Consider the following 21,763-nt stretch of genomic DNA (forward strand, 5'->3'; position numbering starts at 1 on the left):
AGGTATGCACCATCGATGCAGAGAGAGAGAGAAGAAAGGAAGAGAGAGAAAGAGAGACAGAAAGAAAGAAAGAAAGAAAGGGAGAGAGAGAAAGAGAGAGAAATAAAGAGGAAGGGAGAGAGAGAGAGAAAGAGAGAGAAATAAAGAGAAAGGGAGGGAGGGATGAAGAGAGAGAGAGAGAGAGAAACAGGGATAGAGGGAGGGAAGGAGGGAGGGAGAGAGAAAGGAAGAGAAAGAGACAGGGAGGGAGGAAGAGAGAAAAAGAGAGAGAAAATAGAGGAAGGAAGGAAGGAAGACAAAGAAAGAGGGAGAGGGAGGGAGGAAAGGGGGAGAGAGAGAAAGAAAAAAAATAGAGAGGGAGGAAGAAAGAGAGAGAGAAAAGAGAGAAGGAGAAAAAGAAAGAAAGAAAGAAAGAAGAAAGGAAGGAAAGAAAGAAAGAAAGAAAGAGCAGGGAGAAAAAGAGAGGGAAATAGAGAGAAGGGGAGGGCGGAAGGGAGAAACTGATAGAGAAGGAAGAGAAGAAGGAATAGAGAGAGAAAGAGAAAGAAAGGGAGAGAGAAATATAAAGGGAGGGAGGAAGAGAGAGAGAAAGGGAGCGAGAGGGAGGGAAGGAGGGGGAGAGAAAGAAAGAGACAGGGAGGAAGAGAGAAAGGAAAAGGAATGGAGAGAAAGAAAGAAAGAGATAAAGGAAGGGAGATAAAGAAAGAGGGAGGGAGAGAGAGAGAAAAAAAGAGAGAGAAATGGAGAGAAGATTTACCTCTTTACCAATGTTAAAATCTGGTCACTTTACCATCACTAGCGTAGTATATAAATATAGACAGGAGAAAGAAAAGTTAATTGGTGAAATAAAGCATTTTTCTGGATAATGTACCTACTGGAATGCAGTCTGGAAAGTCTAATTTCCCATTCATACAAGTAACTCTGAATGATCTGGTATTTGGATGTGGTTTATAGTCTCTTCTACATTCAAATTCCACTACATCTCCATCCTCGGAATATATTTTATCCCCATTGTTCCACTTCAGCTTTATATTGTGTTCTCTCATATCTTCTCCACTTGCTGTGCAAGGGGCTGCAAAGGAACACAGATCTGATGATGCATACAAAGTTTGACAGTGAATAATTCCTTTGATAAAATGATTAAAATTTAGGTGGGAAATTCTATGTTGCAATGGAATAAAATGATTAGAGATCTATGTAAATGGATTTTTATCTGTCTTTGCCTCCTCTCTTTTTTTGTCTCTCAGATGTTATCAGTCATGAACTAAGCCACCTAACGTACATAAACCTCTTTTAAGCAAGGCAATGTTTCATATGCAAAAGGCAGAAGGAAAATATTTTATCCTTCCTCCAGATTTCCTCATACTAAATGTCTGAATTATACAAAAAAACAAGTTCAGCCAACCTTTTAAAAAAAATGCCAGATTGCATCTTCTCCTTCAACATTATTATTATTATTATTATTATTATTATTATTATTATTATTATTATTATTATTTATTATTACTAATAATTACTAAAAGCAGTTAAAAACCCATTATATAAAAACCAATCATACATACAGACATACCATGCATAAAATTGTAAAGGCCTAGGGGGAAGTGTATCTCAGTTCCCCCATGCCTGGTGGCAGAGGTGGGTTTTAAGCAACTTTAAAAAGGCAAGGAGGGTGGAGGCAATTCTAATCTCTGGGAGGAGTTGGTTCCAGAGGGCCGGGGCTGCCACAGAGAAGGCTCTTCCTCTGGGTCCCACCAAGCGACATTGTTTGGTTGACGGGACCCGGAGAAGACCCACTCTGTGGGACCTAACTGGTCGCTAGGATTCGTGCAGCAGAAGGCGGTCCCTGAGGTAATCTGGTCTGGTGCCATGAAGGGCTTTATAGGTCATAACCAACACTTTGAATTGTGACCGGAAACTGATCGGCAACCAATGCAGACTGTGGAGCGTTGGTGTAACATGGGCATATTTGGGAAAGCCCATGATTGCTCTCGCAGCTGCATTCTGTATGATCTGAAGTTTCCGAACACTTTTCAAAGGTAGCCCCATGTAGAGAGCGTTACAGTAGTCGAGCCTCGAGGTGATGAGGGCATGAGTGACTGTGAGCAGTGACTCCTGGTTCAAATAGGGTCGCAACTGGTGCACCAGGCGAGCCTGGGCGAATGCCCCCCTTGCGACAGCTGAAAGGTGTTTCTCTAATGTGAGCTGTGGATCGAGGAGGACGCCCAAGCTGCGGACCCTCTCTGAGGGGGTCAATGATTCTCCCCCCAGGGTAATGGACAGACAGATGGAATTGTCCTTGGGAGGCAAGACCCACAGCCACTCCGTCTATTACCATCATTCAAAAAAAAAAAATAGGGGATTGTTGGTAAACTGAGTGTTTTATAATTTCTCTTCTGGGAATGACTGCTAATGGCGATGGTGATGATGGGAGTGCACTGTGTACTCAGCTGTGAAATACTAAGAAAAATTAAATGTAGAGTGTGAATTTTTACAGGAAGTTTTCTCAAAATGAGGACAACATTTGTAAATGTCGGAAGATATTGTACAATTTTCCACTATAATGCAGTTTCTCTCTGAGAGTTTCTTTATCTTGGTTCATAACACTACCACTTCTAATTCCATTACAAGGCCACAAAACACCTTCTGACACTAACATACTGATACAACAGCTCTGGTATTAAGAGCTTTCCCAAAGGACAATTTTTGTTTATAAAGCACAAATGTATATAAAAAAATATAGATATTACTTATACCTCTACATGTTGGTGTTTGTGACCAACGACCATCTTGGCAAGTGACTCTTGAAGAACCTTCCATTATGTAGAAATTTTGGCACTGATAATTTACACTTTCAGATTGTAAATAGGTTTCCTTGAGTGTGTCTATGATGTCTCCATTGTCCACAGCAGGTGGGCGTCCACATCCTCCTTCACTATCTATATTAGACAAATAATCCATTGATCAACATTCCTGACAATTACAAACACATTTGTTCATGGTAAGTTTACAGAATCAGCATATTGCCCCCAACAATCTGGGGGCAATAGGATGGAAGGCTGAGACAACCTTGAGTTGGTGTGAATTGCTGAACTACAGGTAGCAGTTAGCTGAAGTAGCCTGCAGTGTTGCACTCTAACCACACCAGCTTATTCATTATATTATCTTAATTGTTTTAATTAGTTACGATCCTAGAGAATTAAATCATTTTGATAGCATGCTTACCAGAGATACATAATGGGAAATCCATGTAACCATCAATACACTTTCTAACTGATGGAACTACAAGCACATATCCTTCATTACACTGAAACTGCAGACTCTGATTACTTTGAATAAGCTGAGCTTTTCTTTGACTCCCAAACACGGACAAGTTTTTTGCTGCTAGCTGTTGTCTTGTGATACTGCAGGGTGCTAAAAAGAGATAAAAGAAGGTAGAACTTATCAAGGCACGTAATTTGTCCATTGGTTTCCCTCTATTCCACTACCAACAAAATCAGCCTGGTTTGTAAATCACAACTTATAGTTCCAGATTAAAAGCAAATAAACCAAGTTAGAGCATGTTGTGGTTCCGTCTGAGGCCCCTCCGGGAACGGCTGACCTTCTGTCGGTTTCCAGCTCAGAGGGAGAGGCTGAGGAACAGGAGGTGCAGACAGACGAGGAGGAATCCCAGGCTGAAGAAGAGGGAGGACAGTCAGAGTCCCACCAGGGGGAGCTCTCCCCAGCAAGCAGCCTGGATTCCTTAGAGGAAAGTGCACAAGCCATAATTGATCTGCGACAACGAAGAGCTACTCAGAGACGGAGTCAATTGGCTAAATACTTTCAGCATTAAAGTGGCAACAGCTGGGTTTGGGTGTGGTGCTCTTGGGAAAGGCTAAAAGGCAGACCCACCCTTCCTGGCTTGTGGAGTTTTATCTTTGAGAGTCGTGGGACCTGACTGTGAACTTTGGTGTCTTGGAATCCTGGTTTGTGCCTTTGACTATTGAAACCTTGGGGGGGGGTGCCAGCAAGAAGCTTGCTGTATTGTCTGGACATCAGGACCCTGCTGTACCGTATTATATCCTGTCTGTTGGGAAGAACAGGTTTTCCTCTGTGCTTATTTTTTCCAGTTATAAAATACTTTTGGCTTTTACCAGAGTGTCTGGCTGTTTTTTCCAGTTGGTGTTGAGGTCTGGGGGAACCCAGACAGAACAGTATAAAACTCCACCAACCACCAGACACCTGGTGCTCATTTTGGAGGGGTGGTTTGGTTGTTTTTTTTCTTGCTCTCTGCTGCTGGTTCCTTGTTGGACATCTTTTGCTTGTTGGCTTCCTGTTTTTGCCTGCCACCATGGATGTTTCTGCAGCTGACATGCAGGCTGTCTTTGCAGAGTTGCGAGGGGACATTGCTCAGTTGACCCAGACAGTCCTGTTATTACAACGCCAAGTGGAGGTTTTGTCCCAGGCGGCCCCACCCCAGGCGGCACCTGTGGTACCTCCTCCAGCACCTTTGCCCAGAAGGAAATGTTTTGTGGCGATGCCGGAAAAGTTCTGGGGGGACCGGCGGCTGTTTTCTGCATTCCAGAGCCAGGTGCAGCTTTTTATCAACGCTCAGATGATGCACTTCCCAGGGGATGACAACAAGGTGGCGTTTCTGTGTAGTTTGTTGGCTGGCCCTGCAGCGTCGTGGGTGGCACCTTACCTGGCCCGGGATGACCCGCTACTCCAGAACTACAACGCTTTCTGTGACCTGCTGCGTCACCAATTTGCGGACCCGGTGCAGGAGCAGACGGCCACGCGGGCGCTGAAGCAATTACGCCAGGGTTCGCGCCCCCTGGCGGACTATATGGCTGACTTTCGGTCTCTGGCCGGGCAAGTCCAGTGGAATGAGGCTGCCCTGATCGAGGCCTTTCAGGATGGACTATCAGACACGATGTTGGACGAACTGGTGCATGAGGTGATGCCCGGCACGTTGGACGCTTTGGAGCGGCATTGCTTGGCAATAGAGGCCAGGCTGTTGGCCAGGGAAGTCCGTCGAGCGGGACGGTCCAACCCCCGTGCGTCAGGCGTCCCGCCGACACCTGTTCCGCGGCGGGGGTTGTCGACCGTAAGCACCCCGGCTCCGGTCCCTGCGCCCCGACGTTTTTCACCAGCGCTGCCTCCATGCCTGATGGATCGTGTTGCTGCCGGGGAGCCAATGGACGTGAGTTACGCCCGACCCCGACAGACCCCGGAGGAACGAGGGCGTCGGCGGGCAGCTGGGTTGTGCTTCTATTGTGGGGCCCCGGGACATTTTGCTGTCGTTTGTCCCCACAAGAGGCGGAGCACGGTGGCTGCCGTCGTTCCCGTACCCTACAGTTCTCCCGTGCTTCCCATGGCGTCCCCTGTGCAGTTACAGGAGACAACCCCTTGTGTCCCCGTCCCTGCCTTGAACTCTCCGATGGCGGGGCCTTCGTCTGGATGTCCTCCATCGCCGGAACGATCGGGAAACGAGGGGGGCCCGGCTTGGTGGCAACACTAGGTCGGGCGGGAATCCCACTTTCTTCTGACTCCACGACTCCCGAATTCGGACCGTTTCAACACCTGACGCTTGCGGTGACTCTGCATATCGCGCAACGGACTCGGACTTATCCCGCGTTGGCCCTCGTGGATTCGGGGGCGACGACGAACTTCTTGGACGAAGCCTTTGCCCAACGTCATTCCTTGCCCCTTTGTCCTGTTACCCCGCCATTAACTGTGGAGACTATCGATGGGCGGGTTTTGCTGGCTGGTCCCATCCGTTTCCAGACCCTGCCGGTGCGGATGTGCATTGGAACTCATGAGGAGGCCCTACAGTTTTATGTTACCAAGGGGCTTCATTTTCCCCTCGTGTTGGGGTTGTCATGGCTGCGTGCACATGATCCGCATGTGGTGTGGTCCCAAAACCTGGTCACATTCTCCAGTTTGCAGTGCGTGGACCATCACCGACATGTGTGCGCAGCCCACGGCCCAGTAGTTCCCGCGATCCAATTACCCCGTTGCCTCGAGGAATTCGCCGATGTGTTCAACGAGAAGGAGGCGGATCAGCTACCACCGCATCGGACGTATGACTGTGCCATCGACCTGCTCCCTGACGCCAAGCTCCCGGCTGGTCGTTTGTACTCCATGTCCGAGCCGGAGCTTGTGGCCCTCAAGGAGTTTGTGGAGAAGAATTTGGCCAAGGGATTTATTCGGCCATCCAAGTCCCCTTTGTCTGCCCCTGTTTTGTTCGTGAAAAAGAAAATGGGCGATCTTTGCCTCTGCTGTGACTATCGCCGCTTTAACGCCATCACGGTGCGGAATAGGTACCCCTTGCCCTTGATCCCTGAACTCATGGACCGGTTGCGGACGGCAACGGTATTCACCAAAATCGATTTGCGCAGTGCATACAATTTGGTCCGGATGCGGGCCGGGGATGAGTGGAAGACAGCGTTTGGCACGCGTTACGGCCACTTTGAATATACAGTGATGCCATTTGGCCTCACCAACGCCCCGGCCGTGTTTCAACATCTGATGAACGACGTGTTCCGGGACATGTTGGACCATTTTGTGGTGATTTACCTTGATGACATTTTAGTGTATTCCCCGAACCATGCCTTGCATTTGAACCATTTGCGCCGGGTCCTGCTCCGGTTGCGGGAGCAGCATTTGTATGCCAAGCTGGAGAAGTGCCAATTCTTCCAGACTACCGTCGAATTCCTTGGGCACATTTTGTCTCCAGGTGGCATTTCCATGGACCCGGGCAAAGTGGCCGCACTTCAGTCTTGGCAACCTCCACGACGGGTGAAAGACGTACAACGTCTTTTGGGGTTTGCGAACTACTATCGGGCTTTTGTTCCGGGGTATGCCACGTTAACCACGCCCTTGACTCGGTTGTTACAAAAACAAGTCCCGTTTGGTTGGGGGGAGGCGGAACAGCGGGCTTTTGATGCCCTGAAAGCGGCGTTCATGGCGGAACCGCTTCTGCGCCATCCTGATCCCGCTCGGCCGTTTGTGTTAGAAACAGACGCTTCAGATGTAGCGGTTGGCACAGTGCTCCTCCAAGCCCATCGTCCCGGTGACATGTTGTTTCCGTGTGCCTACTTCTCCCGGAAATTGTCTCCCTCGGAAAGGAATTATACTATTTGGGAGAAGGAACTCTTAGCGGTGAAGGCTGCCTTTGAGCATTGGCGGCATTACCTGGAGGGGGCCCGTCATCAAATCGAGGTACGGACGGATCACCGGAACCTCGAGTATTTGCAGACGGCTCGGAAGTTAAACCAGAGACAGATCCGCTGGTCCTTCTTTTTCGCGCGGTTCAATTTCCGCATCAGGTACACTCCCAGTGCCCAGAACCCTCGAGCAGATGCCTTGTCGCGCAAGCCGGAGTACACGCACCCGAGGGAGCCGGCTCCTCTGCAGACAGTTTTACCCCCTGCAGCTTTGGCTGCCACTCAGGACCCAGTGGACTTGCGTCGCCGTTTACGGGAGGCGCAGCGGGAGGATGGGTTGGTAGCGCAGAGAGTGCGGGAGTTAACACCCAATTCCCCCTGGACGTTTCAAGACGGTCTGCTTCGGTACCGGGGGCAGCTGTATGTTCCCGCCGGGCCAGTGAGAGGGTTGATTATGACCCAGTGTCATGACTGTCCAGTGGCGGGGCATTTTGGCCTGTTCAAAACATTGGAGCTGGTCTCTCGAACATTCTGGTGGCCACGCATCCAAGATGATGTGCGTTCCTATGTGGCCACCTGTGTCCGGTGTCGTACGGCCAAGGGGGTGACTGGAGCCCCACCGGGATTACTGCAACCTTTGCCCACGCCTGAGAGACCCTGGGGTGCCGTGTCCATTGACTTTGTAACTCATTTGCATTCCTCTGCTCGCTTCACGGTAGTCATGGTGGTGATGGACATGCTCACCAAGATGGTCCATTTTGTACCTTGCACTAGGGTGCCCACTGCCCAACTCACGGCTCAAATGTTTATCAGCCACGTGTTTAGGTTACATGGGCTCCTGGATCGAGTGGTCTCTGATAGGGGAACACAATTCACAGCCCGGTTTTGGCGGGAATTGATGTCGGCCCTGAATGTGTCCGTGTGCCTCGCATCGACGCAGCACCCCCAGACCGATGGAGGCACAGAAAAAGTTATAGGGATACTGGAGCAATACCTGAGGTGTGCCGTGGCGGATCGCCAGACTGATTGGTCCCGGTTCCTCCCTGTAGCGGAGTTCGCTTTTAACAACTCCCGCCACTCATCGACCCGGCTCACGCCCTTTTTCGCAAATTATGGTTTCCACCCTCGCTTCTTTCCCTTGACCCTCCTAGATTCCCCGGTGCCTGCTGCTGAGGACTTTCTCTCGGAGCTGCAGGCGGTCCACGAAATGGTGAAGAGGTACCTGAATAAAGCCAAGGAGGACTACAAGAGGGTGGCTGATCGCTCCAGACGGGATGTGCCCCCCTTGGTGGTGGGGGATCAGGTGTGGCTGTCCACAAAATACGTAGCCTCTGAATTACCCCAACACAAATTAGATCCCCGGTTCCTGGGTCCTTTTCCCGTTGAGCGGGTGATCAATCCGGTGGCCTATCGGCTCACCCTGCCGGCCAACTTGCGGGTTCACCCTGTGTTTCACCGTTCACTGTTAGTCCCTGTTCCTCCCGATTGTCCGCTCCGTCCCAATGTTCCCGTGTTTCCTGCCACGTGTGTTCGTGACCACCTCCCTGAAGCTATGGTACATGACATTGTGGATTCCCGTTGGGTGGACGGTTGCTTCCAGTACAAGGTGCAATGGGTGGAGGGGGACCCTGATGATTGCTCCTGGGTGGAAGCGGCGTTGTTGGACGCTCCCGACCTTATTCGGGATTTTCACGCCCAGTTCCCTCAGAGACCGCGTCCTCTCCGCTGGCAGGTGGGGAGGGGCCTTCCGCGGGGGGATGGTGTTGTGGTTCCGTCTGAGGCCCCTCCGGGAACGGCTGACCTTCTGTCGGTTTCCAGCTCAGAGGGAGAGGCTGAGGAACAGGAGGTGCAGACAGACGAGGAGGAATCCCAGGCTGAAGAAGAGGGAGGACAGCCAGAGTCCCACCAGGGGGAGCTCTCCCCAGCAAGCAGCCTGGATTCCTTAGAGGAAAGTGCACAAGCCATAATTGATCTGCGACAACGAAGAGCTACTCAGAGACGGAGTCAATTGGCTAAATACTTTCAGCATTAAAGTGGCAACAGCTGGGTTTGGGTGTGGTGCTCTTGGGAAAGGCTAAAAGGCAGACCCACCCTTCCTGGCTTGTGGAGTTTTATCTTTGAGAGTCGTGGGACCTGACTGTGAACTTTGGTGTCTTGGAATCCTGGTTTGTGCCTTTGACTATTGAAACCTTGGGGGTGTGTGCCAGCAAGAAGCTTGCTGTATTGTCTGGACATCAGGACCCTGCTCTACCGTATTATATCCTGTCTGTTGGGAAGAACAGGTTTTCCTCTGTGCTTATTTTTTCCAGTTATAAAATACTTTTGGCTTTTACCAGAGTGTCTGGCTGTTTTTTCCAGTTGGTGTTGAGGTCTGGGGGAACCCAGACAGAACAGAGCACAATATTAATGATAAACAAGTTATGATTCTGCAATAGATTTTAGACATAGCACAGAGGACTGGCTTGTAGGAACATGTAGGAGCATGCACAAACAGATAGTCTTGTTTATTTCAAGCAAAGAGCAAACAGCCTAACTCAGAATCTTCTGCAAAAACATTTGGAGTTGACTGAGTTATAATGGAACAAAATTTCAGGCAACTGGAGCCATATTCTATTGAAGTATGTTGAAAAACATCTCAACTTATCTAAGCATTGATTTCACTTTTTTTTACAATTTTATTTTATTGAAAAGGTTAAAATATAAAATCCAAATAAAAATAACTAAACTAAACTAGACAAAAACATTTAAAAATGTGAATTAAGAAAGGACAAAAACACACATTCTATCCTCTCTAGTTGAACACTGATCTATTACAACAATAATAATCTCCCCCCTTACAAAGCAGGTCCAGAATTTATGAGTTTGTATATCTATTTGCAATTTAATTGATCTGTCGTACAGCACATTACATATATCAATTCTAACTCGCAGCCGGTTCACTTCCTCCCATACCATGTGGCAACACAGTGCCCAAATTAATCTTTTTTTAAAAGAAAAAGCCAAAAACAAGATGGCAGCGCATGCACAGTGCCAGAAACTTGGCTTCTGTGCATGCACAGAAGAAAAATATCAGTAAAAAAATTCCATACAAAAAAATCCCCCCCCCAAAAAAAAATCCCCAAAAGAGATGGTGGCATCCATGGGCCAGCACTGACAGAACCAGTTCCATGACATCACCATGACATAACCAGCAGTAGTGAGGGAAAAGCTACTTCTCAAAAAATTGGGCACCTGCAAGTCTTCTCCTATTGGATGAATTATGCATTTTCTCTCAGGTTTACATTAGTCAAAGAAAGCATGATGATTTACCTAAGCATTTTGGTGGATGAGGTGTCCATTCTTCTCCTTTACACTGGATCCATTCAGGTCCTTCCAAGACATAGGAAGGATTGCATCTGTATTGCACACTGTCATTTTCCAGGTACTTGGCTTTCTCAGTACTCACAATTTCCCCAAAGTCAATCTCATCTGGTTCATTACATGCTGAAAATAAATTTACATTAAATTATCTTACCTGCTTGTTCTTCCTATCTACTCTTATGAGCTGTGAGATAACAAATTTCTCTCATAATTAGTTCCCATTTTTGTCTAAACTAGTAAACTAATACCTGCTACATACTTAATCCATGCTATAGGTTGTCCTTGACTAATGACTCATTGACTAATGACATTCAAAGTTCCAAAGGGGAATATTTACAACTTGGATTTGAAGTTCTGACAGTTGCCCATCCCAATGGTGACATGATCACACTTTGGACATTGGGCAACTTTATTGCATTTATAATCATTTATAGTGTCCTACAGTTATATGACCCTGTTTTGTATCACTTTTGCAATATTTACTTCCAGTTTGTAACAATCCCTGCCCATAGCAAATCATTGCTTATCTTAATGACTATGGATTTGCTTATTGACCATGGTAATTTGCTTAATGGCCAGTACAAAAAAGGTCATAAAATTGAATCAGTCACTTTAAAATCATAACAAATTATGATCGTGATGAGTAGGCTCCAAGTGGATAATAATTTAAGGACTAGCTATAATATGCAAACCTGCCTTGCCTAATCTAAACAAATCTGTGGATAGAAAGGTAGAGAGAGGTTGAGGGGCTCTCAAAATTGCATTCTCTTTGTATATGATTCTGTGGAATTTCATCTTTGCCAATACTTTGACTTACCCTGGTTGGTCCTGAAGAAATCTTTCTGACAGTTTTATGTATTGGATTTTCATCATTAATGTTCTGCCCCAGCGCAGAGCCTCCAAATAATTATGCACACACAAGCATTCAAACACAGTTTATTTTTGTAATTAACACAAAGTCTCCTAATAACTTCTTAGGAATGTGAAAAGCAAAAGAAAAGGCAGAAGTTATTCTGTTCACAACCCCAGCTGTTAATACACTATCTTAACAGCTGGCCAATGTCCAAAAGATAATTGGCAAGTTTTACAGTACTTGGCATAAGTCCCAAAACTGGCAAATGCAAGAGACAAGTTCCTTGCTGAAATACAAATGCAGAAGTCAAGAGTTAGAAGCGACATCCAAACTAGCAAATGCAGGAAGCAAGTCTGAACTGGAATGCAAACTGGCAACACAGGAGTCAAGATTCAGAAATGATGTTGTTCCCTGCAACTATGCTCAGCATGGTTAGGACTTAAATAATCTAAGGGCATGGCCAATTAGCCTGCAGCTCTCTCTCAAAGAGACCTCATCCTGTGTAGCCAGTCTTGTCTGCTAGCAGCCCTGCATGCCCTAGCCTCGAGAATAAGAGACCCTCTCCTCTTCTTCTGTATCACTCATGTGCCCCTCCTCACTATCAGACTCAGGTGCCAGGATCGATGGTACTGCACCACAACCGCATCTTGGTCCTCGGGATCCATGACCAGCTCTGCAGGATGCAGGCATGCACAACACTATCCCTCACCACAGGGCCCTTCCCCTGGATCTGTCAGCCTGGATGCAGTTGTGATGGGAATTGTTCATGGAATCCATGAACCAAGTCATGAGCTTGAACAGAGATCACATCCTTCTATATGAAATCTTCTGGCCCATTCACCTTCCACTCGATGAGGTACTGGAACCAGCCCTTCAGCCACTGTGAATCATGAATGCTGGCGACTTCAAATTTGGGCAGTTCATCTCATATACTGGGCAATGGCTGTGGCTGATGAAGAAGATGGAGCAGACAGGCAGGATTGTCAGGAACAAGAAGAGAAGAGTGGAACACGGGATAGACATGGAGAGGGGCAAGGTCAGGCAATAAGTCACAGGAACATGACTTCTTCCACTGGAAATGGCCTCAGATAGTGATGGTTGAGCTTGCAGACTGGTTAGTCAGAGGGGAGATGCTTGGTAGAGAGCCATACTCGATCCCCTATCACCAATGGTGGTGTGGCTCTTCAAGAGTGATCCATGACCTTTTTGTAATCCACCTTGGCCTTGTTCATGTACGGTTTCATGTACCAATTGGTTTCATATACTAATTGGTGAATGGCCTGCAGCTTGAACGAGAAGTCCTCTGCTGCAGGAAATGGGGAATCAAGCAGCGTGAGCTGGAAGAAGTGGGGGCGGTAGCCCAAATTGTCTAGGAAAGGAGTGGTTTGGATGGAAGTGTGTTGGGAGTTGACCACTGCGAGGTACTCTGCCCAATTATCCTGTTGTTGATTGACAAAACAGTGCAGGTACTGCTCAAGGATGCCAATCACCTTCTCCATGCCTCCATCAGTTTCAGTTTGATGCGCTGATGATAAACAGACTTGGATCTCTAGAGCTGACATCAGACTTTTCCAGAATTGGGTGGTGAATTGGGCCCCTCTGTCTGACATGACCCTATCTGGCAGCCCATGTAACTAGAAGACATGCTGAATAAATATGTGGGCAATGGAGCGAGCTGATGGTAATCCTTGAAAGGGGATGAAATGCACCATCTTCATCAGCATGTCTATCACCATGAACACAGTCATGAAACTGGTGGACAGAGGCAAGTCCATTAGAAAGTCCATGGAGATGGACTCCCAGGGTCTCTCTGGCCTCACCAAAGGCTGCACCAGACCAGGAGATGCTCCCATGGCTGACTTGGCCTGGCAACACCAGATACAGGAGGTCATATATGATTGGATGTCATGACGGAGTCAGGGTCACCAAAAAGTCTGGGAAACCAAGTGAAGTATCTTAAAGAGACTTAAATGTCCTGACACAGGGTTAATATGGCATTGGGTTAAAATCAGACCTCAGAGCAGTCCTGCTGGGACATACAATTTGTCTCAAAAAGTGGAGAAGGTCTTCTGAGAAGGTCCAAGGAGACTCAGGCCCTATGTTCCACTTCCGTTGCTCTACAAAATCATCCTCTGCTTCTCCTCCCGAATATGTCTTCGTAGATCAACAGGGTTGTGGACAGCCATAAACAACTTGATTGGCAGGATAATATGAGACAGCAGTGGGTCCTCGACATGGATGTATTCAGGTTTGCAGGATAGGGCATTTGCCAGGTGGTTACACCCACTCAGGATATGGGTGACTTTAAAGTTGAATTGGGCAAAGTAGGACCACCAGATCTGGTGCTGGTTAAGTTTCCTTGCACTTTATAGGAATTCCAGGTTCTTGTGGTCTGTCCAAACTTCTACTTGATGTCAATACTCCTCAAGGGGATGCCTCCAGGTCTTGAATGTGGTCTTAATGGCAAACAACTCTTTCTCCCAAATTGTGTAGTTGCGATCGGATGGATTTAACTTGCTGGGATAATAAGTGCATGGGAAAAGAGGACTGCCATCCTCATGAGCCTGGCGAAGCATGGCTCCGACGGCAATGTCTGACACATCCACTTCTACTACAAATGAATGGTGGGGTTCTGGGTCTTTGTGGATTGGCTCCTTCATGAAGGTCACCTTTAAGGCCAGGAATTCCTCCTGCTTGAGATGGGACTCAAATGGGACTTTCAGAGTTCTTGGAAGAAGCCAATTATCTAGGTCCTCAACAGTCAGGATTCAGGCCTGGCTACAGCACGGAAACTGCTTTGGTTGCACTGATGGATGATCTCTGGCGGGCCCAGTACAGGGGCTTGTCCTCTGTCCTGGTGCTTCTTAACCTCTCAGCAGCTTTCGATACCATCGACCGTGGTATCCTTCTGTGCCGGCTGAAGGGGTTGGGAGTGGGAGGTACTGTTCTTCAGTGGTTCTCCTCCTACCTTTCTGATCAGTCGCAGTCAGTGTTAGTGGGGGGTCACAGCTTGACCTCTAGGTCTCTCTCTTGTGGGGTGCCTCAGGGGTCGGTCCCCACCCACTATTTAATAACTACATGAAACCACTGGGTAAGATCATCCAACGGCATGGGGTGAGGTATCATCAGCATACTGATGATACCCAGTTGTACATCTCCACCCCATGTCCAGTCAGCGAAGCGGTGGAAGTGATGTTCCGGTGCCTGGAGGCTTTTGGGGTCTGGATGAGTGTAAACAAGCTCAAACTCAACCCTGACAAGACGGAGTGGCTGTGGGTTTTGCCTCCCAAGGACAATTCCATCTGTCTGTCCATTACCCTGGGGGGGGATTATTGTCCCCCTCGGAGAGGGTCCGCAACTTGTGCTTCCTCCTCAATCCACAGCTAAAATTGGAACATCATCTTTCGGCTGTGGCAAGGAGGGCGTTTGCACAGGTTCACCTGGTGCACCAGTTGCGGCACTATTTGGACAGGGAGTCATTGCTCACAGTCGCTCATGCCCTCGTCATCTCAAGGTTCGACTACTGCAATGCTCTCTACATTTGAAAAGTGTTCGTAAATCCCAGCGGCCGATAAAGTCCCACAGAGTTGACCTTCTCTGGGTCCTGTCGACTAAACAATGTCGTCTGGCAGGCCCCAAGGGAAGAGATAGAATTTTATTGGCAAGTGTGATTGGACACACAAGGAATTGTTCTGTTGTGAATTGCTCTATAGTGCTGTTTTGAGGGTAGGAATTGAAGCAGTTTGTGTCCAGGATGTGAGAGGTCAGTAAATATTTTCACAACCCACTTTTTGACTTGTGCAGTATACAGGACCTCAATAGAAGAAAGGATGGTAGCAATTGTTTTTTCTGCAGTTCTAATTATCCTCTGAAGTCTGTGTCTGTCTTGTTGGATTGCAGAACCAAACCAGACAGTTATAGAGGGGTAGATAACAGACTCAATAATTCCTCTGTAGAACTGTATCAGTAGCTTCCTGGGCAGTTTGAGCTTTCTGAATTGGTGCAGAAAGAACATTCTTTGCTGTGCTTTTTTGATGATGTTTTTTATGTTAGGTGTCCATTTTAGATCTTACGATATAGTTGACCATAGGAATTTGAAGGTCTCTACTGTTGATACTGTATTGTCTAGTATTGTAAGAGGTGAAAGTACAGATGGGTTTCTCCTAAAGTCTACCATTTTTTTTTACAGTTTTGAATATATTCAGTTCCAGATTGTTCCGGTCAGAATCAGGAAGAAAATAATTATAGAATAATTGCCTCTAACCCGTCAGCTAGTGAATTCAGCTATTGAATTTGAAAAAGTCTGAAATTGGATAGCATTCACAGCTTCTCATGGCATTGAGTTACCAATTAATTTTAAAATTATTGGGGAAAGAATACCATCTATATTAGTGATGGTGAACCTGTGGCACAGGTTGCATGCATAGCCATATCTGCTGGCACACGAGCCATTGCCCTAGCTCAGCTCCAATGTGCATGTGTGTGCTGGCCAGCTGATTTTTTGCTTGCACAAAGGCCCTGGGAGGGTGTTTTTGGCTTACAGAGAGATTCTGGAGGGATGGGGGAGGGCGTTTTTACCCTCTGTCAGCTCCAGGGAAGCCTTGGGAGCCTGGAGGGAGTGAAACATGAGCCTACTGGGCCCACCAGAAGTTGGGAAACAGGCCCTTTCCAGCCTCTAGGGGGCAGAGAAAACTGTTTTTGCCCTCCCCAGGCATTGAATTATGGGTGTGAACACTCGCACATGGGCGATAGCACGTGCCCATGCTTTTTCAGCACCTGAGGAAAAAAAGGTTCCCCATCACTGATTGTTGATTAAGACCAGTTCTATTTCTTTCTTTTCCTTCATGAATGACTTTTGCAACCATCCAAAACAGTGATAAATATATGATTGGCTCAAAATAGGAATATAGTCTTAGAAAATATAGTCTGAACTTCAAAATATTGTGAAGTCAATATTGCTTTCGTTGTCTTCTTGTAAAAGATACAACCATTTTCAATTTAGACATCCGCTAATTTCTTTGTATTTATTCTGATATATACGATACCCAACTAAAATACATCTCTACAACTTCAATCACTCTGACTTATGAAACGTCATCTTAGTCATGGTAATTACAGTGATCCCCCGCTCGTTGCGAGGGTTCCGTTCCAGGACCCCCCGCAACGAGCGGGTTTTCGCGAAGTAGCACTGCGGAAGTAAAAACACCATCTGCGCATGTGCAGATGGTGTTTTTAACTTCCGCAGCGCTAGCGAGGAGCCGAAGATTGGGGCGGCGCGGCTGTTTTAAAATGTCGCCGCCGACATGGGGGGCTCGCTAGCACCCCCCCGAACCCCCAACCCGGGTTTGGGGGGGTGCTAGCAAGCCCCCCATGTCGGCAGGGACATTTTAAAACACCCGCACGGCTTTCCAATGAGTCCCGAAGACAAACGCGGAAGTTTGACGTTTGTCTTCGGGACTCATTGGAAAGCTCCGATCGTTTTAAAACAGGCGCGCTGTTCTCCGCTGACTCCTGGCGAACTTCCCCGCTTTAGGAGTCAGCGGAGAACGGCGCGCCTGCTTTAAAACGATCGGAGCTTTCCAATGAGTCCCGAAGACAAACGTCAAACTTCCGCGTTTGTCTTCGGGACTCATTGGAAAGCCGCGTGGGTGTTTTAAAATGTCGCCACCGACATGGGGGGCTTGCTAGCACCCCCCCAAACCCGGGTTGGGTGTTCGGGGGGGTGCTAGCGAGCCCCCCATGTCGGCGGCGACGTTTTAAAACACCCGCGTGGCTTTCCAATGAGTCCTGAAGACAAACGCGGAAGTTTGACGTTTGTCTTCGGGACTCATTGGAAAGCTCCGATCGTTTTAAAACAGGCGCGCCGTTCTCCGCTGACTCCTGGCGAACTTCTCCGCTTTAGGAGTCAGCGGAGAACGGCACGCCTGCTTTAAAACGATCGGAGCCGGCTGGCTCCGATCGTTTTAAAACAGGCGCGCCGTTCTCCGCTGACTCCTGGCGAACTTCCCCGCTTTAGGAGTCAGCGGAGAACGGTGCGCCTGTTTTAAAACGATCGGAGCCGGCCGCTCTGATCGTTTTAAAACAGGCACGCCGTTCTCCGCTGACTCCTGGCGAACTTCCCGGGCGAAGGGCGAAGGGCGAAGGGCGAAGGGCGGGCGAGCGGGTGCTGGGGGGGCTTCACCCTCCCGCCAGCAAGAGGGGGAAGACCCAGGGAAGCCGCCCAGCAGCTGACCTGCCGGGCGCCATCTACGCATGCGTGCCCATAGAAAAAAAGGGCACGCATGCACAGATGGTGTTTTGACTTCCGGGTTCAAAAATCGCAAATTACCCTGTTCGCAATGGTCGGGGACGCAATAACCGGGGGATCACTGTACTTGGTTATGATCATATCAATTTCTTTATTAACTGAAACAAAGATCCTCCGAATTGTTGTGAATTTATAATACTGATGTGAAGTATTTTGCTATTTACAAATTAACTGCTGAAAAATCTTGTATTTGAAAACGGGATTGGAATTATAAATCCATGATATTTTTAAAGAATCTGGTATTACAAATGTCCAGAAAGCCTCAAGAGAAAAATGAAACTGTTTGTCTTTTCTAAACGTAACTTCCTTTAATGAATGCAATCAGGCACTAGTTCCCCCTTGATTTCTCTTTGTTTTAACTTACCTTTTTGAGAAGAGAAGTCTGGCCAGAGAAGAAAAACAGCAGTCGGGAGCAGCCAGGCCTTCATAGCTCTTTAGGTAATCTCCCAGCCACTAAAATTCAGTTCAGCAGTTTAGCTATTTCAGCTGATTTCTCTGAGCTTTTTGTTACGGAACTTGTGAAAAGGAAGTATTATTGGAATAAAAATATGACCTTGCTAGCTAAATGAGGACTTCATGAGAACTTTGTGAACTTTGTATTGCAATGAATAACAAACAAATGAAGCAACAGTTCAACTTTTCATGCTGTGCTTCTATCTCTTCAGAAGAGGGAAAAAACCCACTTACATCCCAGCATTGATAAATCTTCCCAGGTTCATACATGAATTTATGAAAACTTCTTGGCAATGGAAAACATTTTCTCATTCTTCCATGTCTTAACATGGTAATTTGTATTGCAAATCACTCAGAGTGACTCAGATGAAAAGGGCAGTGTAGAAATTTGATTATTAAATAATTAAATTACATTTGATATCTGACATATTCCAGCTTAGGCCCAGTGCTTCACAAATGACTTAGATGATGAATAGAAGGGGAACTTATCAAATTTGCAGATAATATTAATGTCAAGAATAGCTAACACCATTGAAGATAGGCACAAGATCCAGATGAATCTTGACAGATTGAACACTGGCTCCCACCTAATGAAATTCAAAGTAGAGGAAAGTAAAGTCTTATAATTAGGCAAGAAAAACCAAATATACACATATAAACTGGGTGAAACTGGCATTAATAGCAGTGACTGTGAGAGGGAACGTGGAGTCTTAGTGGACAGCCAGTTAAATATTAGCTGGCAGTGTGCTGTGGCAGCCAAAAAAGCCAATGCAATCCTGAGTTGCATTAACAGAGGGATATAATCAGTGAAGGGCTACCAAAATTTTTATTAATACATTGTGGGCATGGCTTATGCAGGATGCATTTTCTTTCAATATCTTTCAGTGCAAATTGGGTGCTCTGGGGTGGAGCTCCATTTTCACTACCCCACTGTGCCCCCCCAGCCCCCCGTCCAGACAGTAGCCCACCCTCGGATATAATCAAGATCTAATACCACTCTATAAAGTCTTAGTAAAACTACACCTAGATTACTGCATCCAGTTTTGATCACTACACTATAAATAAGATATTGCAACTCTAGAAAGAGTGCAGTGATGAGCAACCAGGATGATTAGGGGACTGGAGAATAAAACAAATGAAGAACGATTACAGGAACTGGGCATGACTAGTCTAGTGAAAAGAAGGATGAAGTGAGACTTGATAGCAATGTTCCAATATTTGAGGGGCTGCTACAGAGAGGAAGGAGTCAAGCTATTTTTCAAGGTACCTGAAGGCCAGACAAGGAATAATGGCTGGAAAGTGATCAAGGAGAGATTCAACCTAGAAATAAAGATAAATTTTCTGATAGTGAAAAAAATCAACCAATGGACAATTTGCCTTCCGAGGTTGTGGGTGTTTCATCATTGGAATCTTTCAAGAAGAGATTGAACTACCATTTGTCAGAAATGTTGTAGGGTTTCCTGCTTGGACTGAGGGGTTGGACTACATGACCTACAAGGCCAGTTCTGATAATCAAAGTATCTATTTTGGTGGGATGAAACCTATGAATGGAATATACAACTAGAGAGAGTTAAATTACTTAAAAGAAACAGACCTAATAAACGGAGGTAGACTTCTGCTATATATAAGAAACAACTATAGCTCAACAAAAATACAACAGAATAATGGTTAAAAAAATCTTGAATGCATTTTGGTCAATATAAAAGAAAAAAATATTGACATTACCTAATGTATAATACAGTACACCCAACTAACCAAACTAAGGTATGTAGGAAGCACATCACAATAGGAATGAGAACTTTAACTACTCTGACATCAATGGGAGACCAACCTAGTGGAAGGTCAAACAGATTCCTGACAAATCTAGCTGATCACTTTATGTCCCAAAAGGTAGAGAAGAGAACTAGAGGATCCGCCATACTGGATTTAATTCTCAGTAACAGAAATGAAATATATAAGATGTTGAACTAACAGGAACCTTGTGGGGGAGTGACCATGTATTATTTGAATTCAACATTATGCAAGAACAAGATCAAAGTCAAACTAAAGTCTTGGACTTCAAGAGAACTGATTTCAATAAACTTAGAGAGAGCTTGGGAAGGATTTCATGGATGAGAATCCTCAGGGGAAAACAGCCCAAGAAGCTTGGGGAACTGTGAAAAGTCAGTGACCCTGAAAGGGTCAGTCTAGCACAATTCCAATGAAGAAGAAAACTAAGAGATCTCAAAAGAAACCAGCATGACTGCACAAAAAGGTCTCTTAGTTTTCTTCTTTTGTCTAAAATAAACCGATACCTGCTATACACTTAATCAACATTACAGATAGTCCTCATTTCAAAGGGGAAACTTACAACTTGAATTTGAAATTCCAACCACTGCTCAGCCAATTGGTGACATGATCACATTTGGGTCACTAGGTAACTCGGCTGCATTTCATGGTCATTTACAATGTCCTGCAGTCACATGACCCTGTGTTATGACAGTTTTGCTAAAAACCAGCAGTTTTTGGCAGGCCACAGTAAATCATTGTTTCTCTTAACAATATGGATTTATGTAATGACAATAGTAATTTGTTTAATGGCCAGTACATGTTCTGTCTGGGTTCCCCCAGACGTCAACACCAACTAAAAAGAGTAGCCAGACACGCTGGTAAAAAACAAAGTCATTTAATATCTTTGAAAACAAACACAGATAACAAAAACTGTTCTTACAAACTGGAATGCTATGAAGCTTCACAGAAGAGTCACAACGGCCAGACAATACAACAAGCTTCTTGCTGGCACACACACCACGCCTCCCCCAAGTTTTCAGCCTTCGAGGCCACAAGCCAGAATCAGAAACGCCAAGGAACGAAGCAAGGTCACAGGACTCCCAAAAGATAACTCTCCACAATACAGGAAGGGCGGGCCTGCCTTTTCAACCTTTCTGAGGAGAACCACACCCAAACCCAGCTGTTGCCTATTAGGGATGGAAATACCTGGCTAATTGTCCCCTTCGTTGTGCTGCCCTTCTCTGCCTCATATCTATGATGGCTTGTGCATTCTCATCTAATGACTCCAGGCTGCTTGCTGGGGAGAGCTCCCCCCCCAGGGGTCCCAGACTGTTCCCCCTCCTCCTCGTCCTGACATTCCTGTTCCCCATTTGCCTGGTTCTCCTCCTCCTCCTGTTCCTCGTCCTCCCCCTCTGAGCATGGAGCCGGCAGAGTTCCAGCCATTCCCTGAGGAGCCTCAGACTGAATCACAACAGTACATAAAGATCATAAAATTGTCGTATGAGTTGACTCACTTTAAGACCATAACAAGTTATGTTGGGGAGACTTCAAGTGGTCATTAAGAACTACATATAATATGTTAGCTTTTTTTTGCTAATGCAAGAATTTAAGCAAATCTTGGTATAGGGAGATAAAGAGAGGTTGTAAGGCTATGAAAATTTCCCCCCAAAGTAATTTGCCTGTAATTCTGTGGAATTTCATACTTGACAGCACTTTGCTTTACCCTTGTTGGTCCTGGAGAAATCTTTCTGACTGATATATGTATTGGGTTTTCATGATTAAACCTTTCTCGGTTTTAATCACCCTGCCTTCTTTCCATGTATAATTCATCAGCAACATGTAACCAAAATTTTAAATGCTGCCAACAGTTCCTTT

At 46.3% G+C, this 21,763-nt stretch overlaps 1 protein-coding gene and 1 long non-coding RNA gene across 8 annotated transcripts in view; both read right to left on the minus strand.

The window, feature by feature from the left end:
- The window catches only part of LOC139155477 (uncharacterized), a 297,390-nt gene that overhangs the window by 66,966 nt on the left and 208,661 nt on the right, over positions 1 to 21,763 (minus strand). The gene's annotated exons all lie outside the window — the stretch shown is intronic.
- LOC139155479 (complement factor H-related protein 2-like) overlaps positions 1 to 21,763 on the minus strand; it is a 36,926-nt gene that overhangs the window by 12,202 nt on the left and 2,961 nt on the right. For 2 of the 7 annotated variants that reach the window (XR_011557074.1, XR_011557075.1), the window contains exons 2-6: positions 18,030 to 18,118; positions 10,455 to 10,628; positions 3,223 to 3,411; positions 2,754 to 2,936; positions 876 to 1,072 (exon numbers count right to left, since the gene is read on the minus strand). Coding sequence is in view for 5 of the 7 variants with exons in the window: in XM_070730622.1 (XP_070586723.1) it covers positions 872 to 1,072; positions 2,754 to 2,936; positions 3,223 to 3,411; positions 10,455 to 10,628; positions 18,030 to 18,093 (811 nt within the window). In the remaining 2 variants the exon portion in view is untranslated. Of the gene's footprint in view, positions 1 to 871; positions 1,073 to 2,753; positions 2,937 to 3,222; positions 3,412 to 10,454; positions 10,629 to 18,029; positions 18,119 to 21,763 lie in introns of all 7 variants that reach the window. The other 5 variants (XM_070730622.1, XM_070730620.1, XM_070730623.1 and 2 more) reach the window with 3 other exon arrangements.

The sequence above is a fragment of the Erythrolamprus reginae genome, unplaced genomic scaffold (assembly GCF_031021105.1).
Source record: "Erythrolamprus reginae isolate rEryReg1 unplaced genomic scaffold, rEryReg1.hap1 H_21, whole genome shotgun sequence".
In the NCBI taxonomy this organism is placed as follows: Eukaryota; Metazoa; Chordata; class Lepidosauria; order Squamata; family Dipsadidae; genus Erythrolamprus; species Erythrolamprus reginae.